We start from the raw sequence: 20,498 nt of genomic DNA, 5'->3' as shown, positions 1-20,498 counted from the left end.
AGCATCCCTTACTTTGGCAGCACTGCAGTGAAATCATTTGGGATTCAAGTCTCCTGTGCATTTTACACACTGTTTTGCATGATTCATGCATGATTCATGATTCAAAATCACTCATTTAGAAGATTCCACTTCATTGAGGATGCTCCTTTAGAAGAAGACAGCGTGGGCACTTTTTGGTTTCCTAATCTGTCTCACATTCCTCAAGCAGTTTGTGTTCATGCCGTTGGTGGCCTGTCTGTTCTGAATCAGAGTATCCCAGCTCACAGGGATTTAAAGCTGAACTCTTAAGAGAAGTGAAATGACAACATGTTATATGTTAAATGTTATATATATAATGTGACGAGTCAGCTGCCTCCTCCCTGATTGTCACCGGCACCCCGTCCTAAATCGCCGCCCTTCACCAGGCTCCCGACTGGAGTGGGTGTGTGAGAGGAGGGGCGCTGGACGAGTCAGGGCTGGCGGCGTGTGATGGGGCACACCTGAAGGAAGTGGAGCCTCATTACCGCCGCTGTTTAAAAGCCCAACGCGCCTCTCCTCAGGGGACCGGTCTCTTCCCCGTGCATGCACACTGGTGTCCTCGTGGGTCCAGGAAGGGTGCGTTGAGGGACTCCCGCGCCACAAGAGACGTGAGCAGCCGGACCCGCGATCCGGAGGAGAACCGCACCCGTTTACACGGCCGACGGGCCAGGATGCCGGGCCGTCCATCCCCTACCAGCGCCGCGGCCGACGAGTGAGATGCGGCCGCTAGAGGAAGCCGCCGCCCCTCGCGCCCCGGACCAAGGAGGGGAGCGCGTGCGGCCGCCGGACTCCGCCCCTTACCTGGACCCTTCCTCCATGAATACTGCCTGACCCACACGAACCCCGCAGCACAACGAGGACACCAGATTCCCTGTTATTTTGGACACTTTCCCCCTTTGGCCACTTTTATTCCCTGTTATTTTATGATTTCTGTTAATAAAAGCCTCTCCGAGGCCTGACGCCACGCCCACTGTGTCTGTCTTGTGCTCCTCCCGTGACTATATATATATATATATATATTTTTTTTTTTTTAAATTGTTGGGCCTATGCATCTTGTGTTAAATTTTATATATTTCATTGTTTATTTTTCAGGATTTTATTATTTATCTTTTTCTGTTATTTACATTTTTTGTCAACGTTTGTACAAAGATTTATTTTGGGTTCTGTGAGTTGCATATTGGGTCACATGTAGAATGAGTGACCTGAAGAATAGCCAGCTGAAATCTGCTGATTTAAACAGTATAGGGACATTAAATTGTGGTTTTAGCTTAATTTATAAAAAAATCCAGACACCCCGTTCAATCCATAAGAGTTGAGATATGCAACACACAAGAAGAGTTTATTTTAACAGTTTCATAAGTGCCCATAATGGCCTTAAGTGCCCTTTAGATTTTAAGTTGTATTGTGTAAATATAGTTCAGAAGATTGAGGTTGGTAAGTGTTTATAGTTTTTGCTCACTGCTGCATGTACAGTGCATTCAGAAAGTATTCAGACCCCCATTCACATTAATATGTTTTATGTTGCATCCTGATACAAATAAATTGTTTTATTTACACTCAGAATCCCATAATGACAAAGTGAAAACAGAATTTTAGAAATGCCTGTAATTTATTAAAAAGAAAAAACTGAAATGTCAAAATTACATAAGAATTCAGACCCTTCACTCATCACTTAGTTGAAGCACTTTTGGCAGCAATTACAGCCTCGGTCCTTTTTGGGTATGATGCAACAAGCTTTGCACTCCTGGATTGAGCGATATTCTGTCATTCTTTTTCACAAATCCTATCAAGCTCGGTCAGGCTGGATGGGGACCATTGTTGGACAGACATTTTCAGGTCTCTCCAGAGGTGTTTGATAGGGTTAAATCACTTTAACCTCCTTTAAATTTTTTGTGAATTTTGTATGTTTTTCATGTCATTACATTGTTTAGAGCATAAGAAAAATAAAGCTCACTGGCTGAGTATAACAATACTGAAAAATGATTTAAAATAAAAAGACATGAATAGGCAATAATAATAAAAATAATAATAATCATAAAATTTTAGGGTTTAGGACTTTGTATAAAGATGATTCTCGTTTATGTTATGAAAGATATAACATTGTTATGATATGAATTTAGCTTTATGCAGTATGTGTGTAAAATGTTTCCTACAGTATCTATACACTATCTAATTTGCATATTAATGTGTTTTTGGGGCAACACGTAATGAAAAAAGAAGTGTAATAATAAATTGGCCAGGTTTTCATAATGATATCTTAGATTTCATACAATTCTTTCCCTATTCATTTGTTGTGTCTCCCAAAATGTGTAATAAACATGCTATTTGCTGTCCCCTGGAAATCAATACCCTGTTTCGTAACATTTTCTTGAGCTGTTGATCTATGATAAACACTTTAAAAATTATTCATATTTAAGTGACAATTAAAAAATATTATAATATTTCCATAAGAGTGTTAAATTTGATCACTAAATTAATATCAGCCATTTTAAAGATGAAGGAGTGGTCACGATGAAACTTCCATTGATGTGGTATCTCTGAAAAGCCCTGAATGTGCTCCGTACAGAACGTCAAGTTCTCTGAGAAATTCAGTCAAATATAATGTCCACTACCGAAGACAAAAAGTCCTATTCCTTGGTCCCAGGAGGCTAGGACATTGACAGTGTTGTCCCTAAGCCACCCTGTGTTGTCTTGGTTGAGTGCATGAGTCATTGTCATGTTGGAAGGAGAACCTTCGGCCCAATCTGAGGTCCTGAGCTCCGTAAAACTGAAATATCTCTGTACTTTGCTTTATTCAACTTCCCAACCCGTCAACCCTGAGCAGTCTCTCAGGACCTGCTGCTGAAAACCAGCCCCACAGTATGATGCTGCCACCACCATCACTGCTGGGATACTTGAGGTAATTATTATTTAAAAAAATCCAGAATGGACTATATTTTGTCAAATAATAATAATAAATAATATATACACACACACACATTTTCAAGTTGAATATGTTTTAGAATGTAATTTATTCCTGATGCGAAGCAGAATTTTCAGCATAATTTATCCAGTCTTCAGTGTCGTCACATGATCCTTCAGAAATTTTTTTCTTATGCCGATGTGCTGCTCAACAACATGTTGAAAACAGTTTAGCTGCTTCATATTTTTGTGGAAATTGATCAATATTGATCTTATGGACCCCAAACTTTTGAGTGGTGGTATATAGAGTTTATTTCTGCATAAATTGGCAGCTTTTCCTGCTTATGAAGAGTGTCAGCTGCACTGAAATGCTGCGTGTTTATAAATCAGCATCAGTCTCCTAGAGAAGGGAGGTAAATAGAGACATTGAGTTTCTCTCTGTTTCTAGCATGCCTCTATTCCAACTTTAAGAGCGGGAACTGCCAAAACCATTAGGGTTTGTCTGTTTTTCTCATTAGCTCAGTAAAGTGATAAAGCACTATGGTCTGTCAATGTTGTGTGCCTTTTAATGCGTTGTTTTTGTTCCATGACGTTTTCCACATATGCTGTTAGATTTCACACTTCACACTTCTGCAACACTGCCCCTGTTCACTCAGCGACAAACAACCAGGACAGATCTGCATCCTTAATTCCACTCTTGCGTAAGTTGTCATGTTAAATTGGATTATGTATGAATGCTTTTTAAAACTACTATTTAAATCTGTTCTCTTCATATTTCATGAATGAGGCATAACATTTTTCGAAACAGTGAGATGCCTACATAGACAGTTGTATCCTTAGGCAGCATCCTAAATTAAACTGAACTGCATGGACTGCAAAAAGTATATTAATTTTAATGGTAAAAAACTAAATCAGCTATCACTGGAATGATACCCTTTCAAAATGTATACCTTTATACCTTAGTTACATATTAGTGGTTAAAGCATGCATACACATTGACACTCCCAGAATTCATCATGTGGCTTTTTCTTTATCAAAGCATATTAAATGTGTTTGTCACAGTATAACAATAATACGATCAGAAGCTTGTGACATATAAACACGCATATCAAAAACATCTAAATCCTAACAAATACAAATAATATATTATATTAATTCATTACACACATACTGATGTATTTCAAATGTTTATTTTGTATTTTATTTTGATGATTAGAACTGACAACTAAGGAAAATCCCAAATTCAGTATCTCAGAAAATTAGAATATTGTGAAAAGGTTCAATATTGAAGACACCTGGTGCCACACTCTAATCAGCTAATTAACTCAACACACCTGCAAAGCCTTTAAATGGTCTCTCAGTCTAGTTCTGTAGGCTACACAATAATAGAGAAGACTGCTGACTTAACAGTTGTTCAAAAGATGACCACTGACACCTTGCACAAGAAGGGCGAGACCCAAAAGGTCACTGCAAAAGAGGCTGGCTGTTCACAGAGCTCTGTGTCCAAGCACATTAATAGAGAGGCGAAGGGAAGGAAAAGATGTGGTAGAAATAAAGTGTACAAGCAATAGGGATAACTGCACCCTGGAGAAGATTGTGAAACAAAATCCATTCAAAAATGTGGGGGAGGTTCACAAAAAGTGGACTGCAGCTGGAGTCAGTGCTTCAAGAACCACTACACACAGACGTATGCAAGACATGGGTTTCAGCTTCACATTCCTTGTGTCAAGCCACTCTTGAACAACAGACAGCGACAGAAGGGTCTCACTTCAAAAAGGACTGGACTACTGCTGAGTGGTCCAAAGTTATGTGCTCTGATGAAAGACAATTTTGCAATTCCTTTGTAAATCAGGGTCTCAGAGTCTGGAGGAAGAGAGGAGAGGCACACAGTTCATGTTGCTTGAGGTCCAGTGTAAAGTTTCCACCTGAGCAGTGCCACAGACTGATCGACTCCATGCCACGCTGCATTGCTGCAGTAATTCAGGCTAAAGGAGCCCTAACAAAGTATTGAGTGCTGTACATGCTCATACTTTTCTTGTACATTTTTTAGTTGGCCAAGATCTCTAAAAATCCTTTCTTTGTATTGATCTTAAGTAGCATTCAAATTTTCAGAGATACTGAATTTATAATTCATCAAATTGACAGTTATAATCATCAAAATTAAAAGAACTAAACATCTGAAATATATCAGTCTGTGTGTAATGATTGAATATAATATAACATTTAACTTTTTGAATGGAATTAGTGAAATAAATACTAAACTTTTTGATGATATTCTAATTATATGACCAGTACCTGTAAAGTTCTGTTATTAATTATTCGATTTCTTACAGTTATATTTAATGGGTCACACTATGTCCTGTTTGAGCACCAAACCAAAACTCCAGGTGCTCTGTCACCGCTCTCGTGAGAACCAGACTGAAAAACCTATGTGCATACCTGGCTGGTTATATAGTTAATTTGATTTCAAGAATTAATCAGTGATTGATATTTTTCAGTATTTCGAATCAGCCTTTTTTCTCTCCTCATCCACTACCTTAAAATGATTTTATTCAAAGAGTTCGGAGGAAACATAGCATCTTAAAATGCAGCCTACGTAGGCAGTTAACTGAGAACAGAACGAATGTGTTTTTTAGATTCAGGCACACATTGATGCCAATTTGTTCCTAATTCCTAATGTGCAAGGCGACTAGCGGTTCTGCTAGTGATGGCTTTTTTGCTGCTCTTGACTTGTTACACTGTGATTTCATTCACTTTTATATCTCCCAAGCTCTGCTTGCTCATGTTTCTCTATTTGCTCAGTGCGTTAAATGACTCGGAAAGTCTTAAATATGATCAAACCATTGATGGCATTGTACGGAAACAATCTTTTTATAGATTTGGCACAAAACTGCATATTTTACCCATGTGTGCATATGGATTAAACACAAGGAAAATGTACTTTACAATTTGTGTATTTTTAAGATCCCAGAGTGATAACAATTGCAGTGTTTAAATGAACTGTTTTTTGTTTTTTTTATTGTTGTTTTTTTACGTTCCTCTTGCTCTTGTCTAGTGAAAACAGATATTATTGTAGCTTTAACTTGGAGTTTGTGCATCCAGACTGTTTTTCCAGATTGACTCCAGATGTGACTGTTATCCATTATAGTTACAGCATTTTGGTTTCCATGAAAATAAATTTAATATAATTAAAGGAAATGTGATAAAACAAACATGGACAATTGTATGTGCAATAATCAGAAAACAAAATGTGAAAGTTGATTAAACTGCATTTGATCGTGTTTTTATACCTTGAGACCCTAAACAGAAATAATGCAATAAAAAAATGAATGAATTTAGCTTGAATGAATTGTTGTATAATAAATGCTTTATTTAAAGTTTGCTCTTATTCAGGTAACAGCCAAGTGACACTATATGAATGGGCACAAAGACTAGTAACCCAGGTTCATTAGAAAAACATACCTGTGACATTGATTTCTGCAAATTATTACAATGGTTCTTGCACGTTTTGTGAAATCCAGGCTCTAAAAGTGGGTTAAATTTGATCTGCAACAAATGAATGTGAATTTATTATATCGTTACTCAAACTGTGAAATGAAATTAACTTAGTGGCACTAAAAGGTTTATAAATAATGTACACCTACACTAAACCCCATATTCTAAACCTAAATGATAGTGTTAACAAAAGAGACACACGGGAGATAAAAATGCATTTTCTCAGGAAATAATATAATTTCAGGTTGCTTCTATTAGTGTTTGAGTTCTTTTATTGTCAATTGTTTCACAAGTCTTTTACACAAGCCCAACACATGGTAAATGCAACACGGTACCAGGTGCACTACCAAGCAAGTTTACTACATCAGAATATATTAGTTGACAAGTCATAAAAGTGTTTTGAGGTTGCATATTGTGCAAAGAACTGCATGAAAAGGCCTTTATTAACTGATAATCTGCTCCTATGATTTGTGTGAAAAGCAATAAAAGTTGGCATTCCACTGATATAGTCCATTTTAGATGGAAACTGGAAATGTTTAGCAAAAATTTAGGTACAGCCACTTTTTTGAACATAAGTCTGAATAGTATTTACAAACTGAACATTAAATTCTGGCACTTAATCTGTTAATTCAGTGTTTCGATCTGCAACATCATTTCTGGTCTATCACCTTCAGAAAATCTACATTGATCACTGAAAATGCATGTTGACATCAGGGGGTCTTTGAAGCCATGTTTTTGCTAATCAAATTATTTCAGTAGTGAATTTAACATAAGTATATTAATTTGGGAGCATTTACACAAGCCAGTCTCTCATCAGTTTAATTCATTGGTCTATCATGTGATCTGAACCTCTTGCAGTGGTAATTCTGTTGCTCTGGCTTCCAAAACAAGGAGGCTAATTCTTCATTTATTTGTTCCCATAAGTGTTCATGCGTGTGGCTACTTCCAAAATTTGAAAGACACACATGATGTCATTGTTGAGGCCTTGTATCACCTCCTAGTTTATTTCTCCATCATTTCTCTTTATTCGTGTACATTCCATGTCCTCTGTCACTCGCAAGGATGAAGTCCTGATGTCGTCTTCGGCCATCTTGCCAACGATCGCCCTCGTTAGCGAACGCCAGTTAGTGAGTTTGACGGCTCTGAGGCACTTTGTGGCATTGTTCCTAACGCTGACAAAACACAGAGTGTTAATGACCCCGTTGCTCATAGCGATGCATTCGATGATGTAGAAAACGACCAGCGAGTTACGGCCGCGTGTGATCAGCATCGGGTAGAAGTCACGCAGCAGTGTGAAACTATAATACGGTGCCCAGCACAGAACGTACACCACCAGAACTGCAATCAGTGCCACCACCGTCCTGCGCCGACTCCGTAGCCGTTTACGCAGTTGGTCGGTCGGAAATCCCGGGAGGTTCTTGAACCACAGCTCCCTGGAGATCTGTGCGTAACAGACTGACATGGTCACCACGGGCCCCAGGAACTCCACGATGAAGATGAAGAGGAAGTACGACCGATACATGAGCTGTTGATCTGCAGACCAGATCTGAGCGCAGAAGATCTTTTTGTGGTGGCCGAGCGTGCTGTGCGGGTACTCGTGCTCTGTGGCGAAGTATGCCGACGGCACTGCGATGAGCACAGGGATCATCCAAACTCCAAAAATAATCCAGTACGCTGTCTGATACTTCATACGGGGTTTCAGGGGATGAACGATAGCCATGTACCTGTTGAATACAGAAAATGCTGAGAAAACTGCCTGAATGCATTTGCACATAATAAACACTCACACTAGGGTTGCCACCCATCCCTTAAAATATGGAATCGTCCCGTATTTGAGAATAAAATAGCGCGTCCCGTTTTGAATCAATACAGGGTTTGTCCCGTATTCTTGGAGTTGTTTTCAATGCAGCATCTCATGCAAATCATCCCACTGACATTCTGTGAAGAGTCGTCCTATCCTGCCCCTGATTGGGAAATACTCGCTGGCATCGTTGGATTGATTGGTTTGTTTCAGGTTCACGGCCAATCAGAGTCAAAGGAGGAAGGGTCTCTTGGCAGAAAGAATGGCGGAGGCTGCAATATACGGTGCCTATGTAAAGTTAACAAAACACTATATAAAAACATTAACTTACTAATCATAATAATAAAAATTGTGTGTTTTACATGAATTTAGAAATGTTTATAGATCGGTTATGTATTATGTGGTTTAACTGTTTGGATGGTGTTACTGTCTGCAAACAATGACAAATATTTTATCCTTTATAAATCTGTGTTCACACCACCTTATACAATTACTTAAGTTCATTAGCAATTAATATTTTAATGAAAACATGTTTCAAGTTGTGATTTACCACCACTGGCACGTCATCAGACCTGTGGTTATCGTGGCCCCGAGGGGTGTCCCCCCCCCCCAGGTGTCCTTTATTTTTCTGTATTGAAGGTGGCAACCCAAACACACACACACACACACACACACTTTTTTTGTGAAAAGTGTGAACATCCCATAGGCGTAATGGTTTTTATACTGTACAAACTGTATATTCTATGCCCCTACACCTAACCATAACCCTCACAGGAAACTTTGTGCATTTTTACTTTTTGAAAAATGGGGACATGGGTTATGTCCTCATAAGTCACCCTCTCATTGTAATGCCTGTGTCATACCCATGTCATTATACAAAGTTGTGTCCTGATATGTCACAAAAACACGCCCACACACACACACACACACACACACACACACACACACACACACACACACACAGATATATATATATATATATATATATATATATATATATATATATATATATATATATATATATATTAAACTAAAATTTAAACAACAACAATGACAACAATGTAAATCTACATGAAAAGCAGTGTTACATGCTGTGCCAAAACTTAAATGAAAATGAATTGAAATTCAAAAATTATCAATAATTCAATAAAGTGCAATTTTTTGCTAGAAAATGAGAGTTCTTTAAAACACAATTTTGATTTTGAAGCTTTTTCTGAAAGTTTAAAAGGGTTATTTTATTAAAAGATCTGATATTTACATTTATCAGACACTTCTAACCAAAGCGACTTATTCAGGCAATATATTTTTTGTTTTTACCAGTATGTGTGTTGCCTGGGAATTGAACCCATGACCTTTTGTGTTGCAAACACAACGCTCCACTACTGACCAAAGATTTAGATTGAAATTAGATTAATAAACAAGACTGTCTAATGATGCCTATTGTACTAATTATATACATTATATATTTTATATTTAATACAACTATATATCCATATATATTAATTTTACATTTTTACAGAATGGATTACCTGTGAAATTTCTCTGAATTGCAATTAAGGAAATTCCACTTCCTTCATTTCCAATTCAACTTCCTGTAGCCAGTTCTTAAATTCTGAATTGTAGAATTTGAACTGGGTCTGGATTTGAATCTGCTTTAGGAAACTGTGAACATTTGGAATGGATCAAGTGTTTGGTGTAGATTTGTATTGGTATTTATGAAAGCTCAAATCCTCAGAGCAGTCCAGAAGTAGAAAATGAATCATGGTCTGGCACACAGTATTAACACATACCGACTCTCTGATCTCTCTGTCTGATCTGATCACTGTTCCCCGTTCTTAATGAGACATTTCATAACCTTTCGACATTCATGATGAATAGCAGGCTCCTCCATCACTCGTTCTCTAAATGAATGATACAGCACTATTTCTACTCATTTAAACTCTGTCCATTTTGATTAACAGCACATCTTTGCCCGTGGCTCTACTTGTTTTCTCTCATGCACTAAAATATGTCCCACTGTCTGTAATAATTCTACATTTATTACTAGTAAATATGAATTTAATTGGTTAACTGAGCTGTATGCTACTTGAAATTCTGATATTCCAAAGTTCCAATGAGTTCTTTTCTTCCCAGAGGAAACCTTTGCAATCTTCACTGGCTCAGCAGGGATAACGGAGTCCCCTCTAGATCGGCAATGTGAACACAATGTACTTTTGCCCCAGATACATGTTACTGTACTGCATGGGAAGCCCAAAGACTTTATTAAATGTACTATTGATATGCATCATCTGTGTTACTTGCCAAGTTCACAAATAAGAAGTCAAAGTTCATGGGAAAAGCATGCTGGGCTAACAGGTTGGACAATTTCATGGCATTGTAAGATAAAAGCGGTTCTGTTCCAAAATCTACTGAGCTCATTAAGTAGAGAGCATTTTATAATCTTAAAAGTAAAGGTTCCTAAAGGTTTTTTATTTATTTTATTTTTTTATTCAATGATGCCATAGAAGAAAATCTTTTGTTCCCCAAAGAACCTTTCAATAAACAGTTCTGAAAATAATAGTTTTTCTTAGTGCACAGAACATTTTTACAATCTTTCTCCACAATAAAGAACCTTTTGTGGATTCGAAAGGTTCCATGGATGTTAGGTTCTTCATGGGACCATCAATGCCAACCTTTATTTTTAAGAGCGTAAAAGTCTTAGTGACATGCTAATATTAAAATCTATAGCAATAAGATTAGCTTACGAGGCTTAATCTCAGGTTGGGTGCTGCCTTTGTAGCCAGCTCATTAGGTTTTATTTTATTTTCTAAGTTGTCAAATTATTTCCTGAAATGTGTTTGCAAATAGATTAAGAACCAAACTGCTGCAAGGACTGACTAATGTGTTCACATTAAGATCTTTATAGGCTATGAGACTGTTGAATGTACTGTACGTTGTGTCTGAATTTCTGACTAGCACACCTGTCAGCTGACGTCTAAGGCTGTTGCTGAAAGCTAAATATAGGATGTTCTGCCCAGCCATTCAAATATTGACATGCTATTTAGCTAGTTTAGCCTCAGGGATTGGCCAAACGTGATGCAAGTGCTGTGCAAGCGTCCCACATACAGGTGCAGCAGCACCTCAGAAAGCATTTCACGTGATCTGAATGTATGAATGAAGTCTGCAGCTAATCCAAATTTGAGTCGACTAAAATCTGAACTGAAGTCTCTAATCCTGCCTTCATGTCCTTCTGAGGAATTTTGTGCACGTTAAGTGACTTTAGATTTTTTTTTTTTTTAATGCAAAAGCTGAGCAGTTTTTCTTTTCACGTGGCACTTTTTACTGTACAAACTTTAAGAGCTAAACTATTATCCAACATTAAATTAACTAAATTAGACAACCCTGTTACCAAAGTTAAGAAAACATTTTTAATCATCTATGGGAAACGTATGTTAAAAACTGCATAACAGCTTGCAAAAAATGTAACATGTAATATTAATATTATGTTCCAGTTTGGGGTTGGTAAGATTTTTCAATGCTTTTGAAATAATTCACTTCTGCTAACTAAGGCTGCATTTAAAAATAGAGTAAAAACTGTAATATTGCTAACTATTATTATAATTTAATCACAATATTTGTATATATATTTTAAACAGTAATTTGTTCCTGTGCTCAAAGCTGAATTTCCAGCATCATTACTCCAGTCTTCAGTGTCACATGGTCTTCAGAAATCATTCTTATATAGTGATTTGCTGCTCAAGAAACATTTCTTATTATGTTGAAAACATTTGATATTAATATTAATATTTTTTTGTGGAAACTGAGTCATTTTTTTTCCATTATTCTTTGATTAAAAGGAAATAAATTTTTGATCAATTTAATGCATTTTCATTGAACTGAATTTAATAAATAAATTGTATTAAACTAAAAAAAAATCCTATTCATAGTAAGTGGAACTTTCTCATAAAGACAGGAAACTTTTCAAACTTAATGCACATCATTAGTCCTTCATTTTGTTGCTTTAAATGTGTAATTATGTTTTTTTGTATTTTGGCCTTGTTATGCAGCTACAGCAAATAATGGGAGATTTTGTCCTACAAGCTTGTTTCCTTGTGATCAAAACCAATTTACCATTAATTATTTAATAAACATATTGACCCACAGTCAATATCTAGCAACATGCTGCATGAGCTCAGAGAGACGAATGCTCACCTGTCCACTGCGATGGCTAGCAAGGCATTGGTGGACACGTAGAGAGACACGGTCCGAAGGTAGTTAATGGAGACGCAAAGCACAATCCCATGATCCCATGACAGCTGTTTGACCACGTAATAATCCACCAGAAAGGGACAGCACACAGTGGCCACCAGGAAGTCTGATATTGCCAAGTTGGCGATGAGTAAATTGGTGAGATTCCTTAGTTTTTTGTAGCGTGCCAATGAGGCTATAAAGAGGCAGTTCCCAACACCGCAGACCAGCATGATGCAGACCAGGACCACCGCGATAATGATTTTAGCCACGAAGAACGCTCGTCCCTGAGTCGTGTCTGGGATCTCGTCCATCGGAACCTCGTAATCCAGGGGGATGTCGTAATTGGGCATGAGGTCAAGGGGGCTCCCCGATGGGGGGATGAGAGTCCATGTCCCGGTGGAGGTGCTCCTGTTGTCTTCTCCCATCGTCTCTTTTTTAATGGTCTGTCAGAGAACCAGGATCTTTCATATTCTTGTTTGAACACATCATTTGTTACCGGCTTCTAAATTAAGAAAATACATTTTTTACTTTAAAAAAAAAATAATTGCTGGACTAGTGCTATCCTGCACTCTTCAAAATAAAGGTTCTTTATCGGTATCAATGGTTCCATTAAGAAACTTTTAATTCCAAATAAGGTCATTTAGATTATTAAAATGTTAAAAGCAAAAATGGTTCTTTCACTGAAAGATATTTTGGGGGGAACCCCAAAGTGGTTCTTTGATGGCATTAGATTAGATTACTGTAGATTAGATTAGGTTCAACATTATTTGAAAACTGTGCTTTTAATGAAAGAAAACATATTCATAACTCATGTGAAAACTCAAATGCTTACTGACAGATGTGTGGATGAGAGCTGGAGGCCAGGAAGCTCACAGATGGCCATATTAGGGATGGATTTATGATAATGCCCATTTTTTTCCTGCATGTTTACTTAAAACTTAACTTGTTTTTCTTTCAAACTGAACGGAATTGACTGCTCTTTTTCTGTACTTGTGTACTCTTAGGAACAGTTTACAGAATGGTGCTTTTGTAGCGATGCAATAGAAAATAAACATTTTATTCCCAAAGAATATTCAATAAATAGTTCCTAAAGGAATAATATTTTAATGCCACCGGTGTACTATTTAATGATAAGTAGCTAATCAAATACGTTTTTACCAACCAAGGGCAAATAAATGGCCTTGCATTGAGCTACATAAATATAAATTGTAGTTAAAAAATAAATAAATACATAATAATAATAATAATGATATATATATAGATAGCACGTTTATTAGATTAGTTAGATTAGATTAGCATCAGCAACAGAGTAACCTATATTTCTAATAAATTATTTACAATAAAGTATGCAAAGTGAACAAGTAATGCACACACTTAAGTCTGTGGTGAGTAACATGTATTCCTCACTTCTAAAACTGATTTATTGTGGGCTGTTTCCTGGAATTCATTTGCATTTAAAAGAACCCAACAATTTTAAATGCTTACAAACTTTCTATTGAGAAAAAAAGCCCAAATCTGGTGAGAGAAAAAAACACTGAACAATTGCACTTTCCCTTCAGAAATAAGAAGTAATTTAGATCCTACCTTCAGAGCACCCCTGGTGTTGTTCTCGGCGGGAGGACATGTGCGCATCTTCAGAAGTGTCTCTGTAGTTTCTGCTGGATGTGACCGGAGAGCGGCGGCTGTGCTCTCAGCTGATGAATGAATGAAAGCAAGAAGCAGCGCTCAGCGCCTCCTGCCCTCTAGCGGCTCTACTGTGTGTCTGCACGCCGAGTCACTAGTTATGCTCGCGTAGCCCTTCGCAAATTAAATGTATTTTTATAAACACATCCTAATAAATCCCCCAGTATTCAGAGCTCCTATGGCTATCAAATGTATAGCTTCGACTGGACAAACCACGAAATAGCAAAATGTCGACAAACGCGCCAAATCTCTACTAACTGTAAATGGTGCCAGAGCCGTTGAGAAACCGAAGAATTTGTTAATTCTTTTTATTTTGTTAAAAAACCTCAGTTTAAACGCTGTATAATACCACTGTTTTATATAACAACGATTCTATAACAGGAAATTGGTTGTTCTGAGGTGAGGCAAAGTAACAAAACGTTCCTTAAAAATCACAAATGTAAGGGCTCAAGTGGCTGTTTGTATTAGCTTTCCACATAACGAAAGTGATGACGTTTCTCAACGGTCACTCATCACCATCGTAAACCCTCCAAATTCTTATTTTTTTTTTATTCTCTTTTTTCTTTCTTTTTATTTATTTATTTATTTTAGAAAACTGTAGGCTACATTTATAACATTTTCATTAAATTACAAAAACAAATGAAAAAAGGAAAACTTGACATCGTTTTCTTTACTGAAGTTCATTATTACTCCCCTTTTCTCTATTTATAAAAAAATAAAAATAAAAATAATGGAATGCAACAAATATATTTGTGGTCTCCCATTCAAAGCAAACCATGACAACTGCTGCTGAGAAGCCCAGGAATGGAAAAAAAGGTAAGCTAAATTTAAAGTAATAGTTTATTTTTAATTGTCTAACTTTAGTCACAGCACAATACCACAGTTTATATATAGAAAATATATATATAAACTTCTGACTTTTTTAATAGCCTCCTGACTTTGCCTTTTGTTCTATTTCAGGTACCAATAAAAACCTTGATAAAAAAAAAATCTTGTTTAGCCTAAGACAAGGTGATAAACGGTCAGCAATTGCCCCCGATATGCAGACTACACTGACAGATGAGAAGGGATTTTATCAGGCAATTTTATTGGGTAAATAAATCAACATCTTGAAACCCATGAAAAAATGTCTACATTTCACCCAATAATCTAAAGGAAGACAGAAGAAATTATATTTAACTTAAAAATACTGCAGACTTTAGAACATTAACTTTTTTCCCCAAATGTGTCAGAATATTTTAATAACAATTAAACAAATTTCCCCCCTAAAACTCATTACTGTAGTAGTGGAAAAAAGTCAGAACACAATAGTAAAATGTGTTTAATTATTAAAATAATGTTACAATGAAAGCATGTCGTGTAGACATTCCACAAAAATATTGTGATGGAGGTGAGAAAGCTTCCAGAACTTGTAATTTGTCAAAAAAAACTGAACCTAAAACAGGCTTTATTGCCTTAATGCAAAATATAATTTGTTTTTCTTTTAATTTAGGGTTGAAATATGACTTGGACACATTTTTGTGGGATTCACAAGATGAGTTTCTGTTTAAGAATCTCTATCTAGATAAAAAAGAAAGTGAAACAGGTGTCGTGTTGAAGATTTATTCATATGTAGACACCGAATCTATCAAAGACCATTATGCTGTCCTCCACACACACAATCCTTCACTCCCTGACAGAATCATTCCTGAACATCCTCTGGATTTACAGCTCGGATAGGAGACTACGGTAGATTTCTGCATGGACAAAAATATCCCTCCCTTTCTCTAAATCACTCACTCACACACACACACACACACACACACACAAAACAAGCCATAAAAGCAGCACTGAATCCACAAGCAGCTGAATATCAAACAATGATATTGTAGCAAGGCAGCAGGACAAAATAAGAACATACCCGTCATAATGAGTGCAGCTCATTATAACAGGAAGCGAAGAAGCAGTGAGGCTTTAATGGTGGACAGCTGTGTACATCCATTAAACTGCATGAGAGACTCTGAGCAGACACCTCCACGTCTGTCACTAACACACTGTCTGAATGTCCAGCACGCTTGAGTTACTTCACAGAGTGTGTGAGGCTACCTGATGTCAGAGACTGATGACTGTGCTGTCACGATGGTGAGAAATCAGTAGTCTGCTCATTTAGAGAGTAAACCAGGGATGACAGTCACTTGATAGCTTCTCGTTGCCCTTTCTTTATAAGAAAACTTGCTGTGAGAACAATTTCTTGCAGTTAATTGACGACAGCTGCATTGTTCGAGGTTAAAACATTGTTAACCTTTTGGGTAACCGCTAGGGTGTTTTTTTTTTTGGTTGCTAGGGCATCTTTGGTTGTTTGAAAGCTGATCTGTGTAGATTACTTTCACATTGTAGTTCTTTACTGATTAGAGATTTCATGATGAAAGTTGTAGTAACTTAGTCTCGGTTACTCATGTTAGGTCATTTATTCTGAGTACTTTTTAGATTATTTTTTACCTAACTTCTTTTAAATTTACCATTAAATGTACCATATTTTAATAAAACAAAAAGGGGCGAAATAACTATATTACATTATTTGATATTATCATCATGAAGCGCATTAAACATTACTGCATTATATGAACAAACATTAATACACAAACATGAAAATTACACTCCCAAAGTCTTCCAGGTTTGAAATATTTTTGTTCAGACTTCCAGAACCAACCATTATTAAAGGTCACTGGATTTAATGAAGCCAGCTGTACATCACCAGAGTTCAGTAACTTGCAAAATGATTTAGTGACATACAGCCAAGTATGGTGACCCATACTCAGAATTTGTGCTCTGCATTTAACCCATCCATAGTGCACACACACACACACATTGTGAACACACACCTGGAGTTTGTGAGAGTGTTCTAATTGGCTAATTCTGGCTGGTAAAAACCTGTAGATTATTTTACATTGTTTCATGTCCATTTAACGCATTTAACAGAAAGCTTTTAATGTTTTTTTTTTCTTCCTCTATTTTATGTATTGAAATGACACTTAGTGGAGGGTCATTATGTGCTGAGCCTGGGACTAATTTGATAGTGTCTGTCAATTATTATGCAAACCTCTCATCATAACATTTTAAAAGCGTGTCTAATGTCAGTTGCCTGGTGGTCAGATCCCCAGCTGTGTAAATAATGAGACCAGTCTTTGCTAAAATATAAACACGACTGATTTCATCTGGGGTGAATATTCTGCTGCTTTATGATAGTTTCCCCAAGGTTTGCCTACAATAAAATGCACATCTTTGCAAAGTATCAACAAAACACACATTTGATAGAGTTAATGAAAATGTAGAACAGTGTTTACAGTAGAACCATAGTGTTTCCGTCAATGTTGTGATGTTATTGATGCACCTGTCAGCTTGTGCCCACATTCATAAGCGAATTTCACCTCGCTCTCACCAAAAAATTTACAGAGCCTTGAGTGCTGACGCATATGAATGTTACACGATTTTGTGCCAAACCAAGTATTTCAGTTCTTTCGTCAGGTACAGAGCGTTCATGCCTGAAATCTTACAACTAATCTCAAGTCGTACAGTTATGATTTAAAGAGACTATATAAAAATGGTTTGGAACAACACAAGGGTGAGTAAATAATGCCTTAATTTTGGGAACCTTTCCGTTAAGCTCAAGCAGACAAATAAAAATGTCAAAAATACACACCATTTATTTTAAAGGCTAATTTTATTAGTCCCCATTACAAAATAAAGATCTGTCCTTGGTGACCAACTCATTCCTATACAAAAGCAAAACAATACTAAACAGTCATTGAACAAACATGTTTGTTAAAAGATGATTCTGAATGTAAAGAAGAGGATCCCCTGATCAAAGCCTCAGAGTCCAGTGAGTGTGAGCCAGCTCATTTTTTAGCATATGTGATTTTCATGGCACACGTGGCTGTGATTCTGAATCCCTGTAAAGCATCCTTCGCGACTCCGGCTTGAGCCTCACCCTCAAACTCCACAAACGCAATGTCGTGCTTTCCAGGAACCAGACGCACTTCTTTAAACCCTGGAAACCTAAACAGATGGAACAAGACAGGGAGTTAAAAAAAAAAAAAAAAAAAATCGGAGCAGAAAAATCTAGCTGAAAGAGCTGGTTGTCAATATTTATGCATTTTTAATCAAAAGGTTTCCATAAATCCAGTTTAATTAAGGTTTTCTACATTAATATCCACACACAAAAAAGTTCATATAAATTAGAATATTTTTATATGCCAAAAATAAATAGATAAAATAAAAAGGTTTATAGTGTTTAAAACTTACTGGTTGAATAACATGGAGAGCATCATCTCATTGGTTTCCTCCGGGAGATTATTCAGGAACAGAATATAATTCGGTGGGTTGTCAGGGACCTAAATCAATATAAAATAATGATGAGTGACTTAGAATTTCAGATATATAAAACAATGTATTATTGCTAATCCTAAAATATATAAAATCACAAAATCCGTGTGTAAGATGTGTGACGGACCTGGACTGTGGCGGGTGGAGGAGGTTGTGTGTTCACAGTGTCCTGCAGGGAAAACAAACAAACAACATTTCAGCACAACTTGGCCGTCACATCAATATCAGCAAACATGATGCATTTCAACTCACCGCTGGCTTCTTATTTACATTGGCGGCCTGTTCCAGAGCCTTCTTTTTCTTCTCTTTCTTCTTTTCTTTATCTCCATACGTGCCTCTCATCTTAGAGATCAGGTCCGAGTCTGTTTTTGCATACTGGATCCGCTGTAAGTACATGCTTAGGTCAGCGACTGAGAAATGTGTTAATCATTCCTAATACTTTATAATGTGTGGACTGATGAATAATATGAATGATAACATCTGATAAACGCTATCAGTGATTCGCAGATGAAAGAAACATAATATAGCAGAGTTAACCACATTTTTCACATTATAGATTAACTTCTCCTTGAGTGATCGAATTCTAGTTGAAGGTTAAAGTGAATCAAAGGACCATATTCTGCTCATTATTTTCTGAAATGCTAATCGTATCGGTTACGTGAAGGTCAAGCGACTAATGTGTATTCCCTGTGAGCTGCGAGCGACGTCTGTGTCACTGACCATGGGTTTGTTGTAGAAAGGGAAGCCCTGAAGCTGTCTGAGGGCATTGGTGGCTGCAGCAAGTTCTCTGAAGATAACAAACGCCTGACCCCTCATCTTCATAGTCTTCATCGCAACAATGTCCATAACCTGGCCGAACTGGGAGAACAAGGCGTACAGTGATCTCTTCAGCTCTGTAGAAAAGATCCAGAGGAGAAAAAAAAACAAGCTTTACAAAGATGCAGATTCTGTGATCAAACATACAGTCAATTCTGTTCTGCTCATATTCACGATAGACTTTACCTTCTTTCTTGATCTTATCATTGACATTGTTGATATAGATAGTGTGATTCGGTCGTATGTCCATGATTAATAATTTCAGGTAAAACCACACTGAACTGAAATAAAGAGAAAAGGCACAGAAAAAGAGAATGAATGCATTTAGCAGTAAACGTCAGCAACTAACGTACACTGTGACAAAACACACGAAGTGTCTTCTGTGTAGTATTTCCACTAGTAGAAACTAGTTATAGTATACACACATTTATAAAATAAGGGTAAAAATAATTTATAAAACATTACTACAACAATAAAACGGAATGAACCGCCTCACACTCACCACACTGCTGAGCTCAAGCGGAAACTGGCGAAGCTTCTTCTTCTTTTCGTGTATCGTTGTGAAACAGTTTCCGCTCGTTACGCCACCTGCTGTCGCGGAGTGATATAAACACTGCCCTCTAAAACACAAGAGTGAGGAGGATTTATATAAACTTGGCCTCGTCACCCAGGTTCGATAGTATGCAAGTTTAAAATGCTTAAAAGCAAGCAACCCTACAAATACTTTAAGATAGATATAAGAGTGTCTGCTAGGCAGTTTTCAGTCAGACAGACATGTATAGATTATGGTTGAGAATTATAAGAAAGAATCACTAATATAATATATATGTCTCACCGAAGAATTGATATGAAGTGAAGTGAAGTGACATTCAGACCCATACTCAGAATTTGTGCTCTGCATTTTAACCCATCCGAAATGCACACACACAGAGCAGTGAACACACACACACACTGTGAGCACACACCCGAAGCAGTGGGCAGCCATTTATGCTGCGGCGCCCGGGGAGCAGTTGGGGGTTCGATGCCTTGCTCAAGGGCACCTAAGTCGTGGTATTGAAGGTGGAGAGAGAGCTGTTCATGCACTACCCCCACCCACAATTCCATCCGGCCCGAGACTAGAACTCACAACCCTTCGATTGGGAGTCCAACGCTCTAACCATTAGGCCACGACTTCCCCGTAATGGAACATATA

General features: G+C 37.2%; 2 protein-coding genes across 2 annotated transcripts; both read right to left on the bottom strand.

The window, feature by feature from the left end:
- Nucleotides 1-6,485: 6,485 nt before the first annotated feature.
- Nucleotides 6,486-12,921, bottom strand: LOC127947489 (prokineticin receptor 2-like). The gene is made up of 2 exons (XM_052544669.1): nucleotides 12,407-12,921; nucleotides 6,486-8,138 (listed from the first exon to the last, which is right to left on the bottom strand). The coding sequence occupies exons 1-2, from the start codon at nucleotides 12,868-12,870 to the stop codon at nucleotides 7,412-7,414; spliced, it is 1,191 nt and encodes a 396-aa protein (XP_052400629.1). The 5' UTR covers nucleotides 12,871-12,921; the 3' UTR covers nucleotides 6,486-7,411.
- A 4,888-nt stretch (nucleotides 12,922-17,809) lies between these two features.
- Nucleotides 17,810-19,904, bottom strand: LOC128020755 (U2 small nuclear ribonucleoprotein B''-like). Its single transcript, XM_052607399.1, has 7 exons — nucleotides 19,809-19,904; nucleotides 19,493-19,587; nucleotides 19,211-19,383; nucleotides 18,743-18,874; nucleotides 18,618-18,659; nucleotides 18,410-18,498; nucleotides 17,810-18,163 (listed from the first exon to the last, which is right to left on the bottom strand). Exons 2-7 carry the CDS (start codon nucleotides 19,554-19,556, stop codon nucleotides 18,004-18,006), a joined length of 660 nt encoding a protein of 219 aa, XP_052463359.1. The 5' UTR covers nucleotides 19,557-19,587; nucleotides 19,809-19,904; the 3' UTR covers nucleotides 17,810-18,003.
- Between the last annotated feature and the right edge of the window lie 594 nt (nucleotides 19,905-20,498).

This window comes from Carassius gibelio, chromosome A1 (assembly GCF_023724105.1).
Source record: "Carassius gibelio isolate Cgi1373 ecotype wild population from Czech Republic chromosome A1, carGib1.2-hapl.c, whole genome shotgun sequence".
Lineage (NCBI taxonomy): Eukaryota > Metazoa > Chordata > Actinopteri > Cypriniformes > Cyprinidae > Carassius > Carassius gibelio.
The sequence above is the reverse complement of the archived record's forward strand: the minus strand, read 5'-3'. Positions and strand labels throughout refer to the sequence as shown.

Excerpts from the sequence above, each read along its gene's own strand:
- LOC127947489 (XM_052544669.1), bottom strand. The coding sequence starts at position 12,870 with ATGGGAGAAGACAACAGGAGCACCTCCACCGGGACATGGACTCTCATC. Across the intron at positions 8,139-12,406 it reads CTAGCCATCGCAGTGGACAG|GTACATGGCTATCGTTCATC; the intron begins GTGAGCATTCGT and ends TGTATTCAACAG.
- LOC128020755 (XM_052607399.1), bottom strand. The coding sequence starts at position 19,556 with ATGGACATACGACCGAATCACACTATCTATATCAACAATGTCAATGAT. Across the intron at positions 18,875-19,210 it reads CTTTCTACAACAAACCCATG|CGGATCCAGTATGCAAAAAC; the intron begins GTCAGTGACACA and ends ATGTACTTACAG. Across the intron at positions 18,660-18,742 it reads ATGTAAATAAGAAGCCAGCG|GACACTGTGAACACACAACC; the intron begins GTGAGTTGAAAT and ends TTTTCCCTGCAG.